Here is a 23,025-nt window from a genome sequence, read left to right as displayed (position 1 = left end):
AACACTATTCTTAGAAAACACAAAAGTTGAACTAATTGAAGGACTGACAAGGACAACTGAGGACAACATGAGAGCATCTTCTGAGGCAATGTGTTTCCTATGAAAGCATGGTCTACCCGTGTCTGAGTGATTTGTTTAAATATTACTGAAGTGGTTGGGAGAGCAGTTTGTTAAAATGAACAAGAAAATGGCAAGTTATTTGATGATGGCAACCGTGGCTATTTCTAGATCATAGTTGTTTTTAACTAAATGTACCTACAAGGAATAAGGGGATGCCCTTTGATGCCCTTAATGGACAGCTGCATTGTCATCTTCTCTTATTTTCATTGATGTGTTTTTGCTTTGAATTACATTAAGATTTAGAGTATTTTTCTTTATTCCAGGCGACCAGAAAGCAGCCTGCCATACAGGGGAAATTTTGTACTTGTATTAGTGGTATAAATTAAAATGGCCATTTTCATTTTGATAAATCATCTCCTTGAGAAAAATGAAAATGAGACAGAAACAGAGGAGAAGAGAGCTCTGGGATAAAAGTGGTAGAAGTTAAAAATGTTAATTGGCGTGATAAGCAAGGGTGAGGCAGCACAGGGAAGGGAAGGAAGCAGAGCGGCAGACAGACAGACAAGGCTGTGTGAGGAAAGCCTGTGTTTGCGTGACAAGGTGGAAAGGAGGAAGAGGGAGGGAAGGAGAGCGGGAGCCATCATGATCCAAATAGTTGAAAAAAATAAAATTCCACACAGATAAGCAAGATTTCCCCCTCGGCCAGACCGCCTGATTCAGCACCTCCAGCTCCACAGAGCCGGGGCTCAGAGCGGAGAACAGGAACGGGAGGAGGCGGGGTGGGGGGACCACGGGGGCTTGCAGCCCCCCATCCTGTACCCCTCTCCACCACCACCCCCTCAGCCCAGCCAGATACACACAGTCACATAAATATACACAACCCTAGAGGGTCTATTGTTAAGCAACAAGGAGTCAATAACAGATAGGAGATGAAGAGAGGATAGTAAGAGAGGCTGTACAGCAAAACGTTGCCATCTAGTGTCAGTCAAACAGAGGGGAGAGCCAGACTTAACCACAGCTTCCCTCTCATAATCACTCTCAATACAGCTGTTTCTTCCTCTCTCCCTCCTTTTCAGCTGTGTCACAACTCCTCCATGTTTGCCACTCAGTCTCTCCCTCTGTTTGTTTGTCTCCCTCTCTCTCACTCCCCGTTCTCTTTCACTGCGAGTGATGCCTTCCCCGTGGATCGCGCGGGGGTGGAGAAAGCGACAGAAAGAAACACGGGAAATGAGCAATTTGATGAAGCTACCACTTATTCTACAACTGTTGGTCCAACCCCATATCTTGTTTTGTTCTGTGGTTGTCGGGTCGGGACATTGCTTTGGGGCACCAAGCAATCTGACTGGTGTAACTGCTTTGCTGCATTGCTGTCAGTGACCAAGACCCTGGAGAGAAACCTTGACACCTTATTTACTGCTTTTATGAAAACTTGGCCACCAGCCACATAAACAATAATGAAGAGTTGTGCTTCTAATACATGCAAAGGTCCCCACAAGAATATATATATATGTATATATTTATACACACACACACACACACACACACACACACACACACACACACACACACACACACACACACACATATATATATATACACATATATACATATAAACTGCTAAAACAAAATGAGCATATCTCAGACCTCATTAGAAAAATCATCAATTTTAGGGTTCAAATTTGTAACTTAAGAAAGCAAATACAACCCCATAATGTGTATAAGAATACATGGATGTGACTTCCAGACAGAAATTACTTAAACGACAAGAGCAGTTAGATTAAACTAAAAGCATTTAAGATATGTGTAAATGGGTCAGACGCAGAGAACTAAATCGTGACTACTATCAAAATAGTGACAGCATTGGTTTATGTGTAAACAAAACTAGCCGCTCACTTCATGACAACTAAAGGTCGGCATCGTGACAACACCTTGGACCATCTGCGTGCCTGCTCTCCCTTCTGCTGCAAAGTTTTCACTCATCATCTACTCACACTACTTTCGCCCTTATGCAGTCTCTCCTCTGGCTGTATGAAGTGAGCTTTTGTCTATAGATAAACTCTGCTGAATGGAGCTTGTGTGGGATTTTTGCAACCACACCCCACAAAAGGATAGACTTACGATGATGCTTACAGAGTCTCTGCAAGCCCGGATGACTTCTAATGCACCATGGACTTGTAATCTGTTTGATTTTATTAGGTGTATGCACAATGTCAAACAACAGTTAACAAGTGTGGATTTTATGCTAAATGGCTGCAAGCGTCAAACAGGTGCCTGGACGTGCCATGCGGTGCCCAACACGCAAAGAACACAAACTGCTGGTCCTCCCTTCTGACCTCCTCTGAAAACAAATGGAGGAAAATGTTTGAGATTCCTTTCTTTACACGGACACCATTCCAGTCTTTCAAGAAAATGATGGGGAACTTTTACTTACCAGCTGACAAACTGGTCAATTAGAAAATAAGTCCGCATGTAATTTTCTAAACTGTTCCCTTTAATACAATGGACAACTTCAGAACTGCAAATTATACTAATAAATAAGATCAGCTATATTTTCAAAATCCAGTAAGCAATGTTAAAATAAAATATTGTCACAATCTGACCAATGGTAGAAAATCTGCTGATTGAACATTGTTACATTTATAGCATGCATTTGCCATTTACAGCACAATGTGGAACTGAACTGGATCATTCAGAAATGCAGAGACTGGGTCAGGCATCCCATTCATATATTCACAGCGTCACCCTCCGGGAGCTTTCAACATGCACTCTGAGCACTCAGCTCACTGAAGTGCTGCAGCTGGCACCAGCCAGCTAAACTTGCTTGCAAACTACGCTGCCACTCCAAAGAGAGAAAATAACTCCTCCTCTGACCAAAACTCACCACAGCCTTTTCATTTACATGCTAGGCAAAGAGTACTTTATCGTAAATGTTTGACTGACAATAATGCTGCAGAACAATGACTGAAAACATTCAAAAGTGACTATAATTTCAGGAGTGCTTGTGCTTTCTCTTTTATGAAAAGCACAAAGGTTTCAAATGAAGCAAGGTTTAACTGGAAATGGTGGCACGGTGCACTTCAGCTGAGATGGGCCAAGAGAATTTAATGAGGGTAAACCACATGGTCTGACATGCATTATGAACATGATCGGCTGCAAAAAAAAAAACAAAAAAACAGTCTTCTTCTCAACCAGGCACATATAAGTCGACTTTGAAGAAGTGTTTGCTGTAAAAATGATCTGACTGCCTAGTACGTACTAGAAAGTTCTTTAAATCCAGAGGAAAATGTTATTACACAAAGATACAGTGAACTAGACAAGAAATCTAATAACACCTACTGTAAATGAAGTAATGTCTACAACAGAGGTCAACAAGTGCAATGCAGAATTGGATTTTCCAACGTCAGTCCTTTACAGCATCTAATAGATGGAACAGTATGAGTTGACTGCGAAAATCTGAAACAAGTGTTACCCTGAGCATAGCGACTACAGTCACTTTAGACTCAGCTAGTTCGAGCGGCGCATGAAAGCAGTCTGACTCCATACATACCAGTCTCATTGAAGTGCAGCCAGACCTAAAAGCAGTCTGATAGACTCAAGATTTTTCATTTTGCACTGTTGTTTTTGTCACTCCACCACCAGCACCACCCACACCCACACACACATGCACGCGCACGCACACACAAACACAGCCTCTTCCCCCCTCCCCCTGATCGCTTTGCCCCGTCTCTGGACCTCCCTGCTCTGGCATGACTCCATCATGCCCTTAGTCCCCTCTCCTGTGTGAGCCCCTCACACACATATACACACTTTCCCACACACAGTGCACATTTCACACATGCAGACGCTATCTCTTCCCCTGTTACTGGGGTCCCCCCTAAGCCTGAGGAAAATGGCCGTCACGGAACCCCGCTAACGGGAGGCCTCCCCTCAACCACAAACCAAGAGTAAGGAATGAGAGAGAGAGAGAGAGAGAGAGAGAGAGAGAGAGAGAGAGAGAGAGAGAATGAGAGAGAGCAAACGTATTGCTGCTGCAATATTAGCTGATGGAGGGAGGGAGGGGGGAGAGGGAGGGATGAGGGTAGAATGGGGGGACTGCGGTGTGAGCATCGACCCACAGAACACTCTCCCACATGTGGAGTCAATTAGGAACAATCTTGTTTTCTACCCACCGCTGCAAAAGAAAGGAGGGTTTTCTGGGGCTCTATGTGTGTGAGTTTGTCTGAGTGTGTGTGCGTGCGTACACAAGAGAGAGAGAGAGTGAGGTAGAAAAGGGAGTTGAGAGAGCATGTTTTTTCCGAAAACCTGCCAGAGTAATAGGCCGGATATTTGGTTTTATATCAAGCCATTTTGAGCACAGCGAGCCTGCATCTCAGTGTTTCTGCCTGCTGTTCACCATCATGACTTCAGAAAACCGCGGCATGATTGCGACTACAGAGGGAATGACACTCAAGGAAAAACATCAGTCCTCTAGGGCTCAGCATGCATGAATGATGCACACGTGACAGATCTGTGTGTGTGTGTGTGTGTGTGTGTGTGTGTGTGTGTGTGTGTGTGTGTGTGTATGCGCTGGTCCGCATCCTCACACCTATCATCGTCGTGTGCATCTGGTGAGACAGAAGCATCACTACTGACTCCGCTAGGAATTCCAGACGCACACAAAATCACAGGCCACTTCCTTGGTGTCAGACAAGAGGAAGTCTCCCTTTCTAAAAGATTCATGGCTGCTTCAAGTATGTATCCTCTTTCAAATTGTCGTGTTTAGACAATTTTCATTATTCATCCGTTTCAAGATTGATGGCTCCCAGTTGGGTGGGCGGCGCGGCGTAAACAAGCGTCTACACCGCTGTTGATTTATCTGGTGAAGATCAAAACGGCAGGCACAAAACAAAGGCCCCTTGCTTTTCACGTCTGCATCAAAGGAGCATTAAAACAGCGACTTTTTCGACATTTTGAGGGGAGGTTTGTTTGATTTAAAAGAGTAACAGACTTCAAACATTGGCGAGATGGTCAGGGAATGGGCCTTTCTGACCCAAAGCTCACCTCAAACACAGGTGTGAAGGCAACGGCTGGGATCCTATGAGGGAGTCTGGGCTGACGAGCCAACTGAAGTGTTCCTTCAAACTACACACACACTACGTGCACATGATTTCTCCATCCATGGCACGACACGCAAAAACAGAAAGGAGAGCTATACCAGATGATAACCCTATCTCAATATTTCCTGCAATAGGTCTGGAATGCAGCCAAAGATGACCTTTCACCCTCACGCCCCGCAAGAACCCAGACTGCTGCTTTCTCAAGAGGGCAGCCAGAGTGCGTGAACCACACAAGAGAGAGATGTAAGGTAGAGCTGTGTGATGTGTGTGTCTCTGTAGGTGTGTGCATGAGAGGCTTCTCATGAGAGCAGTGGGTAATATTTTAAATGTGTGTGTGTGTGTGTGTGTGTGTGTGTGTGTGTGTGTGTGTGTGTGTGTGTGTGTGTGTGTGTGTGTGTGTGTGTGTGTGTGTGTGTGTGTGTGTGTGTGTGTCTGCGAGCTCACCTGCAAAGGCCGCCTGCCTCGGGGCTGGATGGGGGAACATCAACTAACCCGTCTTACCTCTCTCACCCGGTGAGTCGCCCCCTTCCAAAAATAACCCATGATACAAAGGCTGAAGCTCATGGGCCCCAAAATGCCCTTTTCCCCTGAGTGTTGTGTTTAACAATGCAGCCTCCACAATTAGAAAAAAAACACAGAGGGCTGGGTGTTTGAAAGAGAGGGAGAAAGTTATTGTGGAGAGGTCTCCACCTCCCACTGTGAACTGGACAGGAGTCAATGAGCTAATGCTACTCAAACAACACATCAGCCAGAAAAGACTGGCAGTAGGAGTCTGGGTGTACATGTGTGAGTTTGTGTCCTCTCACCAGCTGAACGTAGGCTACTTTATAGTCAGGCTGCTTAACCTTCTGGTTTAGGTGATTCCTCTTCTTGTTGGAGCCTGAGAAACACAAAGAACAGCAGGCTTATCATGAGAAACTTCTGGTTATGAGACAGCAGACAGTAGGACTGAGTGATGATGATGACATGAGACAAATACAGACATTCCTTTTTGGTTATTTTTTTACTATGAATAGATGTATTGGTGTGTAGGCATTATTAGAGCTGCAACAAGTTGATTAATCATTTAGTCAACACTCAGACACTTACACATGCTGCAATCCACATCTATGTGAGAGTCAGCAAAATGACTGAAAAACACTATCCTGACACCTCTTTACCTGCACAACAATTATCACATTATGTTTCATTCCGATGTGAAAAACTGGTATTTAACTATACATTTTAGTTCATGTCCCTGTGGAACAGAGGATACTTTGTGTGTACATGTGGTGAAGCAGAGCCTGATCTTGTTGACTATGGAAGGCAGGTTAACCTCTTTCCCAGCTGGAGATGATGATGACATCACCCTCTCTCCTGTAAGACCTCTCAGAGTCTCTGCTCTGGGAGATGCGGATTGTGTGTGTGTGTGTGTGTGTGTGCGTGCGTGCGTGCGTGCGTGCGTGCGTGCGTGCGTGCGTGCGTGCGTGCGTGCGCGTAGGCAGGCTGGGAATTTGGCTTCAAATAAATCAAATGGTAACTTTATTCAACTTAAAGGCACTTCACAAAGGTATCTCAGTCTTCACATTATGACAATAACCCTGCTATCAATGATGGATAGTGACCACAGCATCAAACAGTCCATCTCTGCCTCAGAACTCTGATCTCAATGAGACCCTGGTGGTCAAGTCAACAGGCCCTCTGAGTAACTGCCATTGCCATGGGAACGGTTTATGACATGAAAAACAGGAGAAACATTCCGCTGTAATGAGTCATTTGTGTGTGTGTGTGTGTGTGTGTGTGTGTGTGTGTGTGTGTGTGTGTGTGTGTGTGTGTGTGTGTGTGTGTGTGTGTGTGTGTGTGTGTGTGTGTGTGTGTGTGTGTGTGTGTGTGGGGTACGTGGGGCTAGTAATCACTAGCCAAGCAGCCCACTGCTCAGGGAAAGCCCTGAGCAGGGTTGTAAAACACCCCCCCTCCACACCCCTCTGGCTAACTGGAGGCCCCTGTGTGGGTGGGAGACAGAGGTAACGAAGAGTGTGTGCCTGTGTGTGTGTGTGTGTGTGTGTGTGTGTGTGTGTGTGTGTGTGTGTGTGCGCGTGTGTGTCTGTGTGTGTCTGTGTGGGTGTGAGAGTTTGTGATTGCTGAGGAGATCCATAGGAAAATGCTACTACCTTTGAAAGAGCGAGGTCAGGCACTGACCTGACCCTCCACACACAAGACATACACAAAAGACACATGCACATGAAGTGCACACCTTGACAAAGGTACAGAGTGTGTGTCTCTTAATTCACACAGCCCTTTCGTAACACATGCAGACACACAGACAGAGCTTTCATACAACACTCGCAAACGCAAGCACAATTTCTCCCACTTTGAGATTGCGGTTTGGCAGCCAGCTATCACGTTACAAATCCCAGGCCGGAGGGGTAACCATGGCAACTTCTTCCAAAATACCCCTGCCGCCCATGGAGGGAAGAAAGGGTCGTTTGCGCCCCTCGCTCTCCTCTGCCCGTTCCCGTCTTTACGCTGCCAATGGAGTGGAACTCCTGACGCAGAAAGGGATACCTTCTCTGACGCACCTCGGGATCACCAGGGGCCCTGAGCCGCTCTTTCCTCTCTGTACTCCTCTGTCCCCCCACAGCTCACTGTTTTCCTTCCACCCACCCTCCCGAGGGGCTTTCCTTTTCCCTTGCTTTTAATGACACAACCCTAATAAACAGTGTTAATGGGTCCTCCACACTGTAGGCTAGGCTATGCTAGGCGCCTCTCTCCTCCTCCCTCCACGTCTCTTTCCCAGTCTCTCCTCCAGTGGTAGAGGGGGCTCCTTGTGGCCCTTCAGGCGCAGCACAGAGGGGGCTCATGCCTCCTTTTCTCAGCTGTTCGTCAGCATCTCTTCAACTTGAAGCCACCCATATATCCTCTCCTTCTGTTCTTTCATGAACTTGCAAATTCCTAGACTCATAGGGAGCCCCGAAATCAGTCCATGCAAACTTAAGCAGTTTCCTCCTCCAATAAAAAGTCAGAAGGATTATTAAGACAATGATAAAACACTGTCACTTCCATGGTCATCCTTGACAAGGAGGCAGGAAGGGATGGGACACTTAGGGCCCTGAAGCTGCAAGTTTGTAAGTGAATAGTATGTGTTTGTGTGGAGGGAGCGTGGGGTGTCCTGGGACAGCTGGAGGCTGGAATGCTGCAGCAGCAGATTGTCAGATAAGCAGCTGTGTGTGCTAGGGGAAAGGAGAGCCAGGCACGTTAACCACTACCGCAACTAGCCCCTGGAAAACACTCCCGCTGCTGCATGTCAATGGTGTCAAGACCGTCTACATGACGAGCTGAAATTTCTAATCGGCGCTAACCACCGCTTACAGTCTCCAACACAGAACCAATTTGACTTTATGCTTCCTAAAACAAAAATCATCTTTCTGTGAACCACGTACACCATAAACAAAATTGGCTTTGCAAAACCATCAACCAATTAAAAAGGCCAGAAGGATGGATAGAATCTTAAGGATTATAGTGGACACAAGCTTAAGACGATGTACAACTTATTTTCATCTGGACAAAAAATTAGTTCAGTAGGTTCACACATCATCAACTCCATCAAATAGTTTCAGAACAGTCCATCTCCACCGTCCATCAAAAGGCTCTTGGAGCTGGAGCTACTGAGCATGTGAATGGACAGCAATGGGGGACGATGCTGCAGGAGTTGTTTGAGAAGTTTCAACTGATGCTTTGAAACCATTTTCTGTTCTGTTTTCTTCGTCACCGGAAACTAACATGAATTCAGCTTGACAACAGCTACTTCTAACTTTTTATCTTTCATGACTATGGATTGTTTATGGACAGTAAATGTTGGATACTTCTAAAGACATACTTTAGGTGCAGATTGCCAAAACACTGATGTCACAGTATCTTTTTAATATTGGTCTGTAGTAGTAGTAATCAAGTATATCAAATTTAAACACAATATGACTTACAAGTAAATGTATTGGATAGCCATTGTTTATGATAAGAAGCTGAAGTTACCTTTTTTAATGAAGTTATCAAACTATTTATATACTTTGCAGTGTTGTCTAACTCATGGTGGAAGGAAGTTAAGAGCTTAACATAGTGAGACTGTGTGTGCAACATTTGATCGATTTACTCACAACAGCTGAAGTTCAACTTTAGGATTTTAATTTAGATGAAATGTTTGTGGCTTGGTGCTGCATACCATGAATCAAGTGTTTTCACCACTGCCTTAACACCCCCTCTAAAGAGCTTGGATGGGCTCCATATCTTTACATAGATGTACAGTCATGGTGTGTGTGTGACGTTCTTCAGCCACTTGCTGTCCTTATGTCAGTGACTCAGGCGATGATGTCTACATTGCATTGTTGTACTTTTTTCCATTCTCAAACACTCCACATGCTCAGTGCACTGAATGCGATAAAACAAATAAAACAGACTATCTAAAAAATGTTAGGCGAGTTAGAGGTTTTGGACTTGATCCGAAACTGACCCATAGACAGTCAGACCTGTTGAAGAAAGTAGCAACATCCTGCACTTCAGTCCTTCTGTTCTCTCCATCTCATGTCAAAAACATATATTTCTCTTGTGATAATGACACATCATGTGACCAGACAGTCCACTGTATCCATTCTGATACTAGACATTTTGGCACACGTATCCTAGACTCATAGCAATACAACAGGATCCTACCTCAGTTAAGACTACATATAATTTGGACTAGGGGTGGGCAGTCAACCAGTTTTGTCACTGTAAACGGTGTCATGTTCTGCGAAGACATGGATTTGCAATGCCGTCATTACAATGATAAATATTTTAGCATATTAAATAAATGTGTTTTACTGTGGCTACAACAACATGTAGGTAGAGGGCTATGCACAAATTCCTAGAAGTGGATTTATATCCACTAATTACTGTTTTCTTCGCAAACACAAAGATATGGACGATAACATCACAAGCATAGAGTGCTTATAGTGGATTAATTTGATGGAAATGTCCCCACAACAACAATAATAACTGGAAAACTCTATATGAGTGCGCTAATCATTTTACTTCGGACTGCTTTGAGGGCCAACACAAAGGAAGATTTACTTCAAAACTGAGGCTCAAGCATGGATCAATGCCGACTAGAACCTGTAAGTTTTGCCAATTTTATGTTGCTCATTTTCATTCTTATAAATATATCAGTTATTTTAATATTTTTTTCTTAAGGTATGTTCCCTTACATTGCTAATACAATGAAAACAGGAAAAATCATGTTTTGAGTGGAGCATCCCTTTTATTATTACAATAATGCAATATAAAGTTTAGGTCATATCGCCTAAACAACCCTCACTCTGGTCCCAGGTCGGGTCTCAGTTACTTGGCCTTGAATGGACTTGTGAGGTCCTACAGCTTGAGTTGGTGCTTTCTGTTGGTGGGGCTAGTGGAAAAAAATTATTGTCCACTACTACCTACACTGTCAGTGAGTCTATGAGAAATGTAAATATTTCATGAAGAAGCATCAAGCAAGCAAGTTCTGTAAATATAACAGTTCTCTGTATGTGCTTGTGCAAAGCAGTGACGACACTCACCAAACTGTATCCTCGTGCGGACAGCTCCAACAGGGACGTTATAGATCTTCTCCAGGTAGTTCTGTACGTCATACTTGGTCATTCTGTCACATGTCCAGAACAGACAGAAAAGAGAAAAACACACAAACAGGGAGGGAGAGAGAGACAGAGGAGAACAGGAGTTATGCATACAGCATCAGTGTTCGCATGTAGTAAAGAGTGTTTTTAATGTGTGTGTGAGACGGAAGGAGTGAGGAAGGATGTCTGAGGTTGCAGTCCTGCACTTGCAGGGTTACATGCTGGATCACTGTCCATCAAATAACACCACATTCACTTAATTGACACAGGCAAAGAAATGATAGAACTTGTTTCCACACTGCATTCCCATAAACTCTGATGTTATATTACCTACTGTAACAGACAGGACACACCCCTATGAACCCACAGTCAGCTTTTATTCTCTGGATCATAAAGTGGAGAGAAGAGAAATGTGAGTGTCAGTGTTCATCCAATTATCTGTCTGCATGTATTGATCGCGCCTGGTGAAACCCTACACAGGAAGTGGGCCTGGCACCAACTAATCCGGTGGGCCAGCCCAGCTGAAGCTAGCCCACTGGGCAGCATTTGGAACGAATTTCTCCGACCAGAGGAAGAAAGGCTTTTAATGGCTAATCAATCTAGCCAATTGGATTAGCCTAGTAGAGAGCACTTCCCAAATGCGTCTGACAAAGTGCTTAATAGCGACACTGTGGTCTGGCATGAGTGCCTCGCATATGGCGTCTTCCATCACCTCATATGTCTTTCAGAGTAAACAGCACAATACCTTGAGCTGTTGTAACAATATTAGGTGAGGCAAACATTTGCATGAGAAAATCCCATCTGTGAACACAAAGACTCTTTGTACCGAAGAATGATGTAATATATGTTTCCATGCTGTACAAACAATTGCCTTTTCCTCTATAATACGCTGAATTTTGGCAATGCTGACACTGATGAAGCCCTAGAACACTTCCATTTGACCTACTAAGTTCTGTTTATCGAGAGAGGTACGCTTGCATTTACAATACTTCAGTAACTATTTCCACATTTGATTCCACCATAACAGAAAACAGGATGGTTTGATGTGGTGACTGTTGATTATGTTTGGTTTTTTCTACTAAACACTAACTTCAGGCAGCTGCCTTTGAGAGACAGGAGAACTAAGCACTCAGTGAGCTCTGCCTCTCAGAGCCAGTACTGTTTCAGGACCACTCAGGGTGTTAAGGTGGTGGAGTTTCTGCATCACTGTGTAAAGAAAGGTGTAAACAAACTTGTTAAGGCCTATTTAGACCTATTCATCTCCCTTTGCCCAGTTGAGAGGCAAGAGATGTGTTTCCAAAGATGTGGCATGCAGATGCGCCTTTCTGCTCCATTTGCACCCACCCCTCTCTAAAACCCCCCTCTCACAGTGTGTGTGCCAGAGGGCAGTGAAGCAGAGCAGAGTGGCCGGGGTACTTGAGATCAAGAGAGGAAGAAAGAGAGAGTTATTGCACTAAGAGACGGGTTTTCCTAGAAAGCAGGGGCAGGGAACTGGAAGGGAGGAAAGTGGCTCAGAGACTGCAAGGTCCCCTCTGGATCATTAGCAGAGGGAACACTGATCCTGATTAATGAGGAACCCTTCCCAATCTAAATCCATCTGCTTTTACCACTCCAATTATCCAGTCACCACTAACACAGAGATAGTGTGTATGAAGCATGTGCAAGCATAGTTATGTCTGTTATTCTGCATAAGATGCACATGTATGTTCATATGCTATAGCTGAAAAAGTAAAAACAATGAGAAAAAGAAAATGGACAACACACATCAAGTTAAAGATGAATCATTTATCAATATCAGTAATAATGATATATATAATAAATAAATATAATTAAAATATATAAATATAAAATAATATCTACAATATAATTTATATATACGCCTTATGCTTAGACTACATTTACAGGGGTTACATTAGATAGAGTGAATACATGACCAGTTCAGCTACAAACTGGAATCCATTCTGAAATAAAGCCTTGGGCAGAAAGCTAAGGAGAAAATGTCAAGTTAAGCGTGTACATACAGTAAACAAGGCTAAACTTAGACAAAGGGCGTGGTGTCTCCAATAGTGATGCAGGCAGCATCTGATCATCATCCCAGTATAAACACTCATCTGACTCCACAAGCTAACCTTTCACACTTCTGCCTTGCAGGAAGAATGAAAACCTGTCTTCAGCAACTGCCAGAGCTGAAGGCATCGTTCCTCAGCAACTGGTATATATTTATACTCAAACACACATGCTACAAAGATTCCTCACCCAAGATGATGAAAGAACTCCAAACACAAAACCTAGAAGGGCATCGGATGACGCAGACGATGGATTAGGTTCAATTATGGTCCGTTGTTGCCAAGCAGTTTAAAACAGGCTCACTGGCATCATTGTCAGAAAAGAATTTTAAAAGTTATATTGTTCTGCATTGTTCAAGGGGAGGTGTCGAAGGGAGACATACGACCTAAATCTGATATCAAGCGCTGCTAAAATAAACAGGTCTCTGAAGGTGTTCGGGCATGGATGAAGAAACAGGGTAAACTTGATGCCTTTGTTTCCTCCTGCTGTGATGTAGTTTTGTGTGACAATATAGCAGATTCATCAATCGCACACCTCCCGACAGTTGTTCTCAAATGGAATACTTCATCTGCAAAGAATCTACATGCTCCTGGATATTTCCTACTCTCAAATGGGCTAACTCACACTGAGCCAAGGAGATTGCGAGTATCAGTTCCAGTAGTTTAAGGCCGTCCATTTACACCTGTGCCCCGAAAGCATATGAGAGAAGTAGGTGAAAGGGCATGGTTGGAAAAGTGCAAGACAGAGGCAGCTTTGACAGTCTCTGACAATAAGGACAGTGAATGTATTCTGAAAGCTCAGAGACTACAGCATGCCACTTGTCCATTAATGCGCTCGTGCTAAAAGAACATCTGCCAGGTGAATGATTAACACCTCTGTTGCACATAAAGGATGCCCTCTAAAGGCCACCCATTCACCAATGATCTTCAACCACAAATATACACAAGAAATATAGACTGAAACACTAAAGTTTAGCAGATCTGTATTTTTGGCTGAATAATGTTTGTGGATGCTGAAACCCCTCCTAAATTTGTATTCTTAAAAAAAGAAAAAAAAAGAAAAAAAGGAATGAAGTTGTGAACACATTTTACACAACAAAATACTGAATTCATCAACTTTAACAGAAATTAATTTTTGTTTCTAATTTATCTCCCAACCAATATTTGACTGAAGAGAATTGAAGAGATTGGAGAGTGAATAGTAATTATCCTGCAGTAATGATTATGATTATGATTACAGATTAATAATTACAGTACTAAACATAAGCATGTTTAAGTATGTCACTCAATATGTACTGCTTTGACTCAAAAGACCAACTCACAGGGAGTAGAGTGTAGTGGGCACAGCTATCAATGATATAGATCATTCTCAGTGGAAAAAAACTAAATCAAGCAAGACATCATTAAAATCTCTATGTATGCAGATGACTCAGCAATTTATATGGCAACATCCACAACAAATGACTCTGTTAATGCTTTACAAAGGGATCTGCAGTTGGTACTGGAACTGGTTGTAAATACAGTGCTTACAGAAAGTTGTCAGATACTTTCAAGTTTTCCACATTTTGTTATGTTTCAGATGCATCTATAAACAGATGTTTTCTCATAAATCTACACACAATATTCCACAATGTCAAAGCAAAAACAGTTTTTGGAGTGTTACTGTTAATTTATTAAAAAGACTGAAATATCTAATTTACATAAGACATATTCAGACCTTTTACTTAGTACTTGATTAAAGCACTTGGTACAGTTCTTTGGCTACAATGACAGCCTTGATTCTTCTTGAAAATGATCCTACAAGTTTGGCACACCTTTCTTGTTGGCAGAATCATTCAAGATCAACCAGGTTGGATGGGGAGCGTCGGTGTACAGCCATTTTCAGATCTCTCTAGAGATAATCTATTGTGTTCAGGTCCGAAATCTAGCTGGGCCACTCCGGGACCTTCAGAGACATTGCCAAACCACTCCTGTTTTCTTGGTGGTATGTTTCGGGTTGTTGTCTTGTTGAAATGTAAACCTTTGCCACAGCCTGAGATCCTGTGTAGGAGGAGGTATCATACTATCTGTTTAGCACTTGGCTGATAAGAGCAAAAGGTTTGTTAATATTCTGTGATTTTAGAACATCCTCTTGTAGTTTGATAAGTTTGAGGATGAGTGTGTTCAAGCTAGCAAGGATGCAGTTTTGGCTCTCACTCTGTTTGAACCATCAGTTGGAGATGTCACACTTTTTTGGACATATTTGTGAATCTATTTTGGACATAATGTTAGTTATTCTGTTGTCCTTTTAATTATCTTTTTAATTCTAACTTTAACTCTCGTCTGCTCGGTGGCTGGTTTAAGTTTGGTTGCAGCAACCCGACCAGTACATGCAGGGGTGCCACCAAGAGGGGGCCAGGGGGGCCATGCCCAGACACAACCCCGTCTTGCAGGTCTATGGACAGTTCTCTCGACCTAATGGTTTGCTTTTCACACTGACACACCATCAACTGTGAGACTTTATGTAGACAGGTGTCTGTCAATGCAATTAGGTACAGGTGGACTCTGCTCAAGTTGCAGAAGCATCTCATAACATAACAAAATACACGAAACTTGAAAGGGATTGAAAACTTCACATATGCACTCTCCAAAATAATCCAACATATTTTAGTCACAGACTAACAAACACCCAGACGCTCTATCAACACTTTAATTAATCAACAATATTTCCACTGAATAAGTTGGTGGGACCAAACTTTAGGTATAATAAAATACTTTCCAGCTTTGAACCTTAAACACATTGATAAGATGAGAACGTGAGAGAAGAACTGTCACATTTTAGCCCAGCATATTTGCAATATACTTTAGGTCACTCACCTATGACTATATGAAATTCTTCACCAGTGTACATTATCCACAAAAACAGCAAAACTCGATTCAAGGTTTCACTCAAACAAAACCTCCCGAGGCATCAGTTATCTTTGATTTGATAACATAATCAAATGTGTATGTATGCTATTGTTGTACTCTGTGTATTGCTGCCACCTGCAGGTTTGACCCATAATGACCTATTTTCACAGAGAGGACAAGACATACTGATGTAGACCCTTTTATCAGATTAACAACAGGCAGTTGGTTAAGTGGCAGTGAAGTGGGCAATTGAATAAATGTTATGTGAAAAACTATGTTTGTCTGGTATTTTAGTTTCATCCTCGGGTAGAATTAGCGGTCATCATGGTGAGTCATGTTTCAAAAATGGTGTGTGTACTCCACTGTATAAACTGAATGCCGTGCCACAATACTAGTAAATTAGTAATCGCTATAACAACATTTGATCCAAAGAATGGGGGTGTTGCTGTTGTCATGTCCTTGTTTTAAAATGAACATTACTTTGTATAGGGATGATTCAGTGACCATCGTGTTTCTTGTGGCAACCATGAATCCTCCTTGGAAAGGTTGCTTGTTTTAGCAACTTGACTTGGCAAACCACTGGAAAGCTTTTAATGTGGCTCCTTGTTTGATAGAAACTGGGCTGCATCTACATTTGGACTTTTTATGGTGCCTTTTTGGTAGGAAGATCATCTTTAAGTATTACAGAGGAACGGAAAAGAAGAGGAGCAGCCACACATAGATGTGATGTACAGTGGCAGCCGACAGGCACTTACTGCATTTTGGAGAAACCTCAATCCTTCAATACATCATCAACTATGTGGTCTCTTATTCCTGTATGTAAGTTGCCTTTACCATTTACAAAAATGATGCTTGCAAAACCCCAATTAAAGCTGACATGGATGTTAATTTTTTGACAGAATTCCCTGTCTGAATCGCTTTTTTGCATCGACACTGCAACATTATATCATCACAAGTGGAAAACATCATGATGACATACATGCTAAACACTAGAAAAATGCATCATCATCAGCAGGGATGAACACCATACATACCCAGGCCATTACCATCAGTGACTGACAGACAGGACAACTTTAAACTACATACTGTGGAGGAACACTCCTCCATAACACAGCTGAACTGTCCCTCTGACATGTTAACACTGTCTTCTCATAAGCCTCTCACATTTTACTTTATGTGTAACCTACATTAAACACAATGTAGGGTAAACATCCAAGGCACACCAAACAGTCCACACACACAGACACGCACGCACGCACACACACACACACACACACACACACACACGCACACACATGCACACACACACATGCACACACACACACACACACACACACACACACACACACACACACACACACACACATACACACAACATCAAAGTACATTGTGTCAGAGCGGCTTAGTGGTGAGAAAGAAACAGGAGAGTTGTTTTCTGCACAGATGAAAGGCAAAAGAAAGCCGCTCCTCATTGTAAGTCTGCCCCATTGTCAGGTTTGAGTCGAGATATGCACACTCACTACTTTAACCCTCCCATCTACACAGACAATACATGCACAGAAGTTGCTCAACACTAAGTATCAAGATCATAATAGCAGACTTTGTTTAGAGGGAAAGCCATTGAGGAACCTGAGACTTAGGGAGAGAAGAGACAGTTGAGAAGTTGAGAGTATAAGAGCAGCGTGTGAAGGATTAGATATATTGTTCGGGTTTTCAGTCTGACAATAGAACAGAAATAGATCAAAGAACAGGTCAACAGGAGTCACTAAACTCCTCACTGAGAGAAAGGTCAGCACAGACATGACAGCTAGTTACACTCCTCGACTAGCAGGCTAAATGACTTCTTTTGACCTACACTGAGAATTGGTTAGCATGAAAAATAACCCAGATTCCAACTTCAGCCACATGCTTATAAAGTGGAACAGGGGAACAGAAATGGAGTCATTGCCATGGCAATCATAACATTGTTTGATCCACCAGGTACTCAACAGTTGTAGGCGAGGGAAGACAATGAGAGCTGCTCTGTAACAGGGTCAGTGTGTTACTGTCAGATTATAGTAAGAAAACCACATCATGGTCTGGTTTCATAATTATTAGACAGCATCGCAGCACAGCACAAAATGTGACTGAGTAGTAAGTGAACACAACGTTCAGCACTGTGATCTTTTCTTTGTGTGTGTGTGTCAGCATTGGCCACTAGCCATGCCAGGTGAGGTGCAAGAGGTGTGTGTGTGTGTGTGTGTGTGTGTGGGTGTCAACCTAGAAATTTGATGATGTTCCTTCTGAAGCAGAGAGGAAATACTAACATAGCACAAAAGGTTTGAGAACAATCAAAAAGACAAAGAAATACTTCCCTCCAGCAGGTAGAAAGAGAATTACACGAACACATGCCAGGTGTCTCAAACAACAAGTGCCAAAGAGGGATTGGTTTTGGACGTGTTGCAAAGCGTTTAAGAAAAGCACAATAAATAACCAAGTCCAGGGTGGGACAGAGGGAGAGGACAGAGAAAGACATGCGCAGATCATAACAAGTGAGCGATACTGCAAACAAGCAAGATAGCTAGAGAAAAGCAAAAACGAACAAGACAGACAACCATGGATATCTAGCTCCCAGGTGTCATTGAGATAAAGGCCACCTTGTGTTATTGCCCTGAGAACACCAACATTACCACTTCTCATTAACAGCTGCTCGACACTACAACTTACCCACGCTAACACCACCTACCCTCGAGAGTCATAACTACAACAGCTTTCACTGCCGTAGTGACTCAGACCCATCAATAAGCTGAGAGTGGGAGTGATATTTGGTTTCTGTCACTGTCTCTCCATGTGTGTCCATTTACAACACTGTATGTATGAAAAGTAAAAAATAACAGTGTTTCAAGCGAACACTGAGGCCCCAGCAGCATATCAATCAGCCATGCACCTCTCCCAGGCATCAAAGACTCCAAGAAACAAAAAAAAACCTTACACACCCTTATAAACACACACGCACCCTGCACTTACCCACTTTTGTGCATATATACACAAAGACACACACCATTCTCACAAACTGACTCGCCCACACTGACAAGCATGCGCACACACACACACACACACACACACACACACACACACACACACACACACACACAGGCACACACAGGCACACACAGGCACACACACAGGCACACAGGCACATACGCACACACAATTACATAAGCACCCTAGGAGTTTGGCAGAGAAGAGGCAAAAATCAGAGTGGGAGGCCAGGCACCTGGATGAACAGATTATGGTCTAAACCCCACCAGAGACACATAGATGATCTGCCTCAAACTTCAATTTTTCTCCCTAATGTAGGCTCTGGCCTTCTCTTTGCCTGAGGAGCACTGCTAACCTCAGTGACCTTGGCTCACAGAGCTAGTCAACATCAACTCATCACTACTAAGTGCTGACTGGCAAGGACCTCCTGTTGCGTTTTACGACAGAATACATGTTGTCCAAACTCACCAAATGTCTGGTCCTAAGACAAAAAAATAACACGGCAAGATCGGGAGGCAGGAGAGTGGTGTTATATATAGCATACTGCACTGAACATGAGTCTTGGAGAATGATCAAGAACAGTGCGTTTTCTGCATCGATATTGATATTGGCTCCTCCAGGGGACGAATGTTTGACATTGAGCTGTCAACAACAGGGCTCAAACCTCCACTGCAGCGCCAAACAAATGTACCTTTGACCTCACCTCCTGCTGCCGATGTCAGACTTTCACAAGTCCTCACTACAACTGAACTCATTAAAGACAGCATAAGGTGGTAAGAACTGTCTGTGCTGTTGGGGACTCACACCTAGGATTCCTGTTCTTGAGGCTGTCATGCCACCTGGTGGCCATGTTGCACAACCCACACTGCAGAATGCAGGTCCAGAAACACTGCTTCAGTGCCAGTAAAAACAAATTATTGCAGTCTAAAATGCGAAACATATGTTCATTATATAATACATCTGAATGACATTAAACTACTACTATAGTCTGACAAAAAGCAAAACATAAAATAACTTTTGATGCCAAATAAAATAACTGATTTTTTAGTCTTATAATAGCAAAATTCACAACCTACACAGGGCATCAGTTTGTTATACTTTCATTCTTAAGAAGCATTCTAAATGTTGCCGCAACAGCTGATAAAGGCACAATAACCTCTGAAACAATTCACAGACTTTAAACTATAAGGAGCTATGATTGTGGGCAGCAGCAGTTTCAGGAGAATAACGTATGGCTCTATGGAGACCGGAGAAAGACCTTTTGACACAAGCAATACACTCATCGTGTATCTTGTTCTTATTCAAAGAAAAATAAACATATATTAACCTTTGTGCAAGACGTTGGTAAACCCTAAGGAGGTGTCAAATGTAGGCGTCATCATTTTCTTGAAAAAGAAAATTGCCACAATTCAGCCATCAGTTTAATTCTTCACAGACACACAAACTGCATCAGCCAGTGATGTTAGTGAAGAGTATAGTCATAGCTTTACAGTGACATTATTTGTAGTACAATCCACCCACCTGAGGATGGAGTAATAAACTAAAGACATGGATGTATGAACATACATATTTCCTTGATCACATGAAATTTCACTTCCAAAAACTGCTATACACAAAATACAGACTATTTCCCACCCTTTCAGAAAGAGTAGTGCTGAAACGATTACTGGCTTGACTGAGTAGTCAATGGACAAACAATTTCAATCATTAAATCACTGAAGTCAAGGGGAGATGTCATGAACATTTTTAACTATATTCTGAAATTTATAAACAAAGTCAGTCAGTCAGCTTCTAAAAAAAACCTTTAATGGTGAGCACTGCCAACAATAAACTTATTGGTGGTCTTGCCACTATTGCCTAAAGCCACTTCTAAACAGGGACCACCTCTAAATTGCCATTCCTTATAATAATCCTTTTGATTGAGATACTACCCAGACTGACAGCTAACAACATGGGATTACATAACCGTAGAATAGTCAACCTTTGTATTTCCTTTATGTGTCTCTACAAAATGATAGGGAAGACGTGCAAGTAAAGACTTACTCCATTGGGATGCGAAATTGGACAGTGTCAGGAGGCTGTTCTTTTCCTGGCCTCACCAGAGTCAAGAACCACTTGGGTCTGAAGATCCTCAGCTGAGGGTTACCCAGTTGGTAGAGAGGGTACCTGACAGGAGAGGGAAACTGTTATCATCTACAGTGTCATTCTCAGGAATCAGCATCAGCTGTATTTCTTATAATCACGCTAACAACTGGGAAGATATTGAAGCTGCACAGGTATCCTGTAGAATTTCCTTGTGCAATTTTAGTTTCATTTGCCATTGCAGATTATTGTCAAAAGTAACTAAAGGCAAAGATTAAAAAGAATGATCTTTTTCAAAAGAGAGTTGCATAATGAGAAGCCGCAGGATGTGATCAGTGTTCATGGTTTGCCTGATCCAAACCGCAGTATGTGCCTTGATGTGACGTCTGCCATTCCAGCTGTAGGGAAGTATCCCGGTCTAGCTGCTAAATGTTCCAATATGTTCACCAGCTAGCCAAAAACTTGTGTGTATGCTGTTCAGTGTGGGTCAGAAAGTGAAGAGGGATTATCAGACCTTTTTCACTGAAATCAGATTATGTGGTTCCACTGTTTGCTTGTTTATAACCTGTCTGATCATTTAACTGCTTTGATGTTTACGCTGTTATACTTCACTGTAGTAATGATGTAGTGTTGCCAGATATAAGTAATTCATTTGGAGATTATAATGGTATAAGTAATTTAAATATATAATTCATACCATCTCCTAAGACTTCAATATATACAGCAAAAGAAAACACTGACATTGACAGACAGGCATAAATGTTGGTATAAATACAACCTCTTGACGGGGGAGATTAAATATTATTAACAGGAATTGATTTCAATTTACAGAAACTCAAAAAATGTTGAAGTCAAGCATTACTGAATTTGGTGTGGACCCCATTAGTCAAGTTAATTGTATGTATATGGTCCAACTCGCTAATCCCACAGGAGCTTTACCATCCGTACGGCACACTTCTTCATCATGTTGAATCCCGCAAAAAATTACAATGTCCTGATGGAGTATGTGACTAAAGATACTTGTGAGTTCCTTCACTATCCACAGACCATTACAAGCTGGGTGTCATAGTAACCCATACGTTTACTGTACTGCGACATTAGCTGGATGTTAACGGCAGTTTGTTTTTAGCATAGCTGGCTAATGCTGGCTACGTTCTTGTTAAGTAACATCATTTTGGATTCACAGTTGAGTTAAAGACTTAAACACTGACTAAAGCGCAATGACAAAGTGTAAAATAAATTAAAACAACGTTTGGCGATAGCTAGCTACATTTAGACAGACACGGCAGCTAGAAGGCTTAGGCATGCTACCGTTAGCTGGGTTTGCTATCTTACCAAACTGCTGGAAAAGCGGACTGACAAAGATTTAATCTCTATCTGAAGTGTCCTTTCGCGTATTTACGCCTAGAAACAAAAAGAAAAAATGTGCAACTTACAGTAGTCTTGTTACTGGCATCACGGGAACTGTTGTTTGCAACACATAAGCTATCAGCTAGTTGTTTTGTTGTCTTCTCAAGGTTGTCAAATGTACCATGTGCGAGGATATACTTCCGGGATAACTCGCAAGACGCATGCGCACTGGATTTGGTCAATGCCCTTGAAGACAACTTCGTAATGAAGGTCTGCATCATGGATGTACTAATGCTCCACAGCCTTAAAATACGAGCTCAGTATGCGCTGTATGTATTTATACCAGAATAAGAGCCCTGATTAGACCCGTTCAGATACATGTACTTTCACTGGGCCTTGGCATCCATTTGATTCAAACTTACTAAGCAGTACACACAATTAACAGTTTGTGATAATCATACCCCAATGAGAAGGTGTTTTATTAATATTAAGACAAGTCAATCAAATGCCAGTCAAGTAAATCTGCTGAATGTTTCCCACACCATTTTCTCCTGAAAAGTTCTATACTTCACTACATAAAAACACAACTCATACATGGACACATTCTTTGTATATTCATTACAATTGGATTGATGAAGAAGTAAATATTCCTAAAATAGACACTCATAGCAACAAAGAAACTATTTCAGTGCCTCATTATGCAGAATAGTCATTGGAAACATCAGTTATGTATCAGAAAATAGGTAAAATTCCCTGAGTGCTATAATTTTCCCATAAATACACGTTCCCCATTTGGAGCAGCTGCTTTAATCTCCTCCTTGGACAAAAGCAGAGTGCATG

At 42.4% G+C, this 23,025-nt stretch overlaps 1 protein-coding gene across 1 annotated transcript in view; it reads right to left on the bottom strand.

Moving 5' to 3' along the window:
- Window positions 1-22,392, bottom strand: part of mrpl23 (mitochondrial ribosomal protein L23) — a 36,092-nt gene extending 13,700 nt beyond the window's left edge. The window contains exons 1-4 of the mRNA XM_070972361.1: window positions 22,272-22,392; window positions 20,797-20,919; window positions 10,721-10,803; window positions 5,963-6,036 (exon numbers count right to left, since the gene is read on the bottom strand). Of these exons, the coding sequence (XP_070828462.1) occupies window positions 5,963-6,036; window positions 10,721-10,803; window positions 20,797-20,919; window positions 22,272-22,291 (300 nt within the window). The 5' untranslated portion in view covers window positions 22,292-22,392. The remainder of the gene's footprint in view (window positions 1-5,962; window positions 6,037-10,720; window positions 10,804-20,796; window positions 20,920-22,271) is intronic.
- Window positions 22,393-23,025: the final 633 nt, after the last annotated feature.

Source organism: Chaetodon trifascialis, chromosome 10 (genome assembly GCF_039877785.1).
Source record: "Chaetodon trifascialis isolate fChaTrf1 chromosome 10, fChaTrf1.hap1, whole genome shotgun sequence".
In the NCBI taxonomy this organism is placed as follows: Eukaryota; Metazoa; Chordata; class Actinopteri; order Chaetodontiformes; family Chaetodontidae; genus Chaetodon; species Chaetodon trifascialis.
Note: the sequence above shows the minus strand (reverse complement) of the source record. Positions and strands in the feature narration are given on the sequence as shown.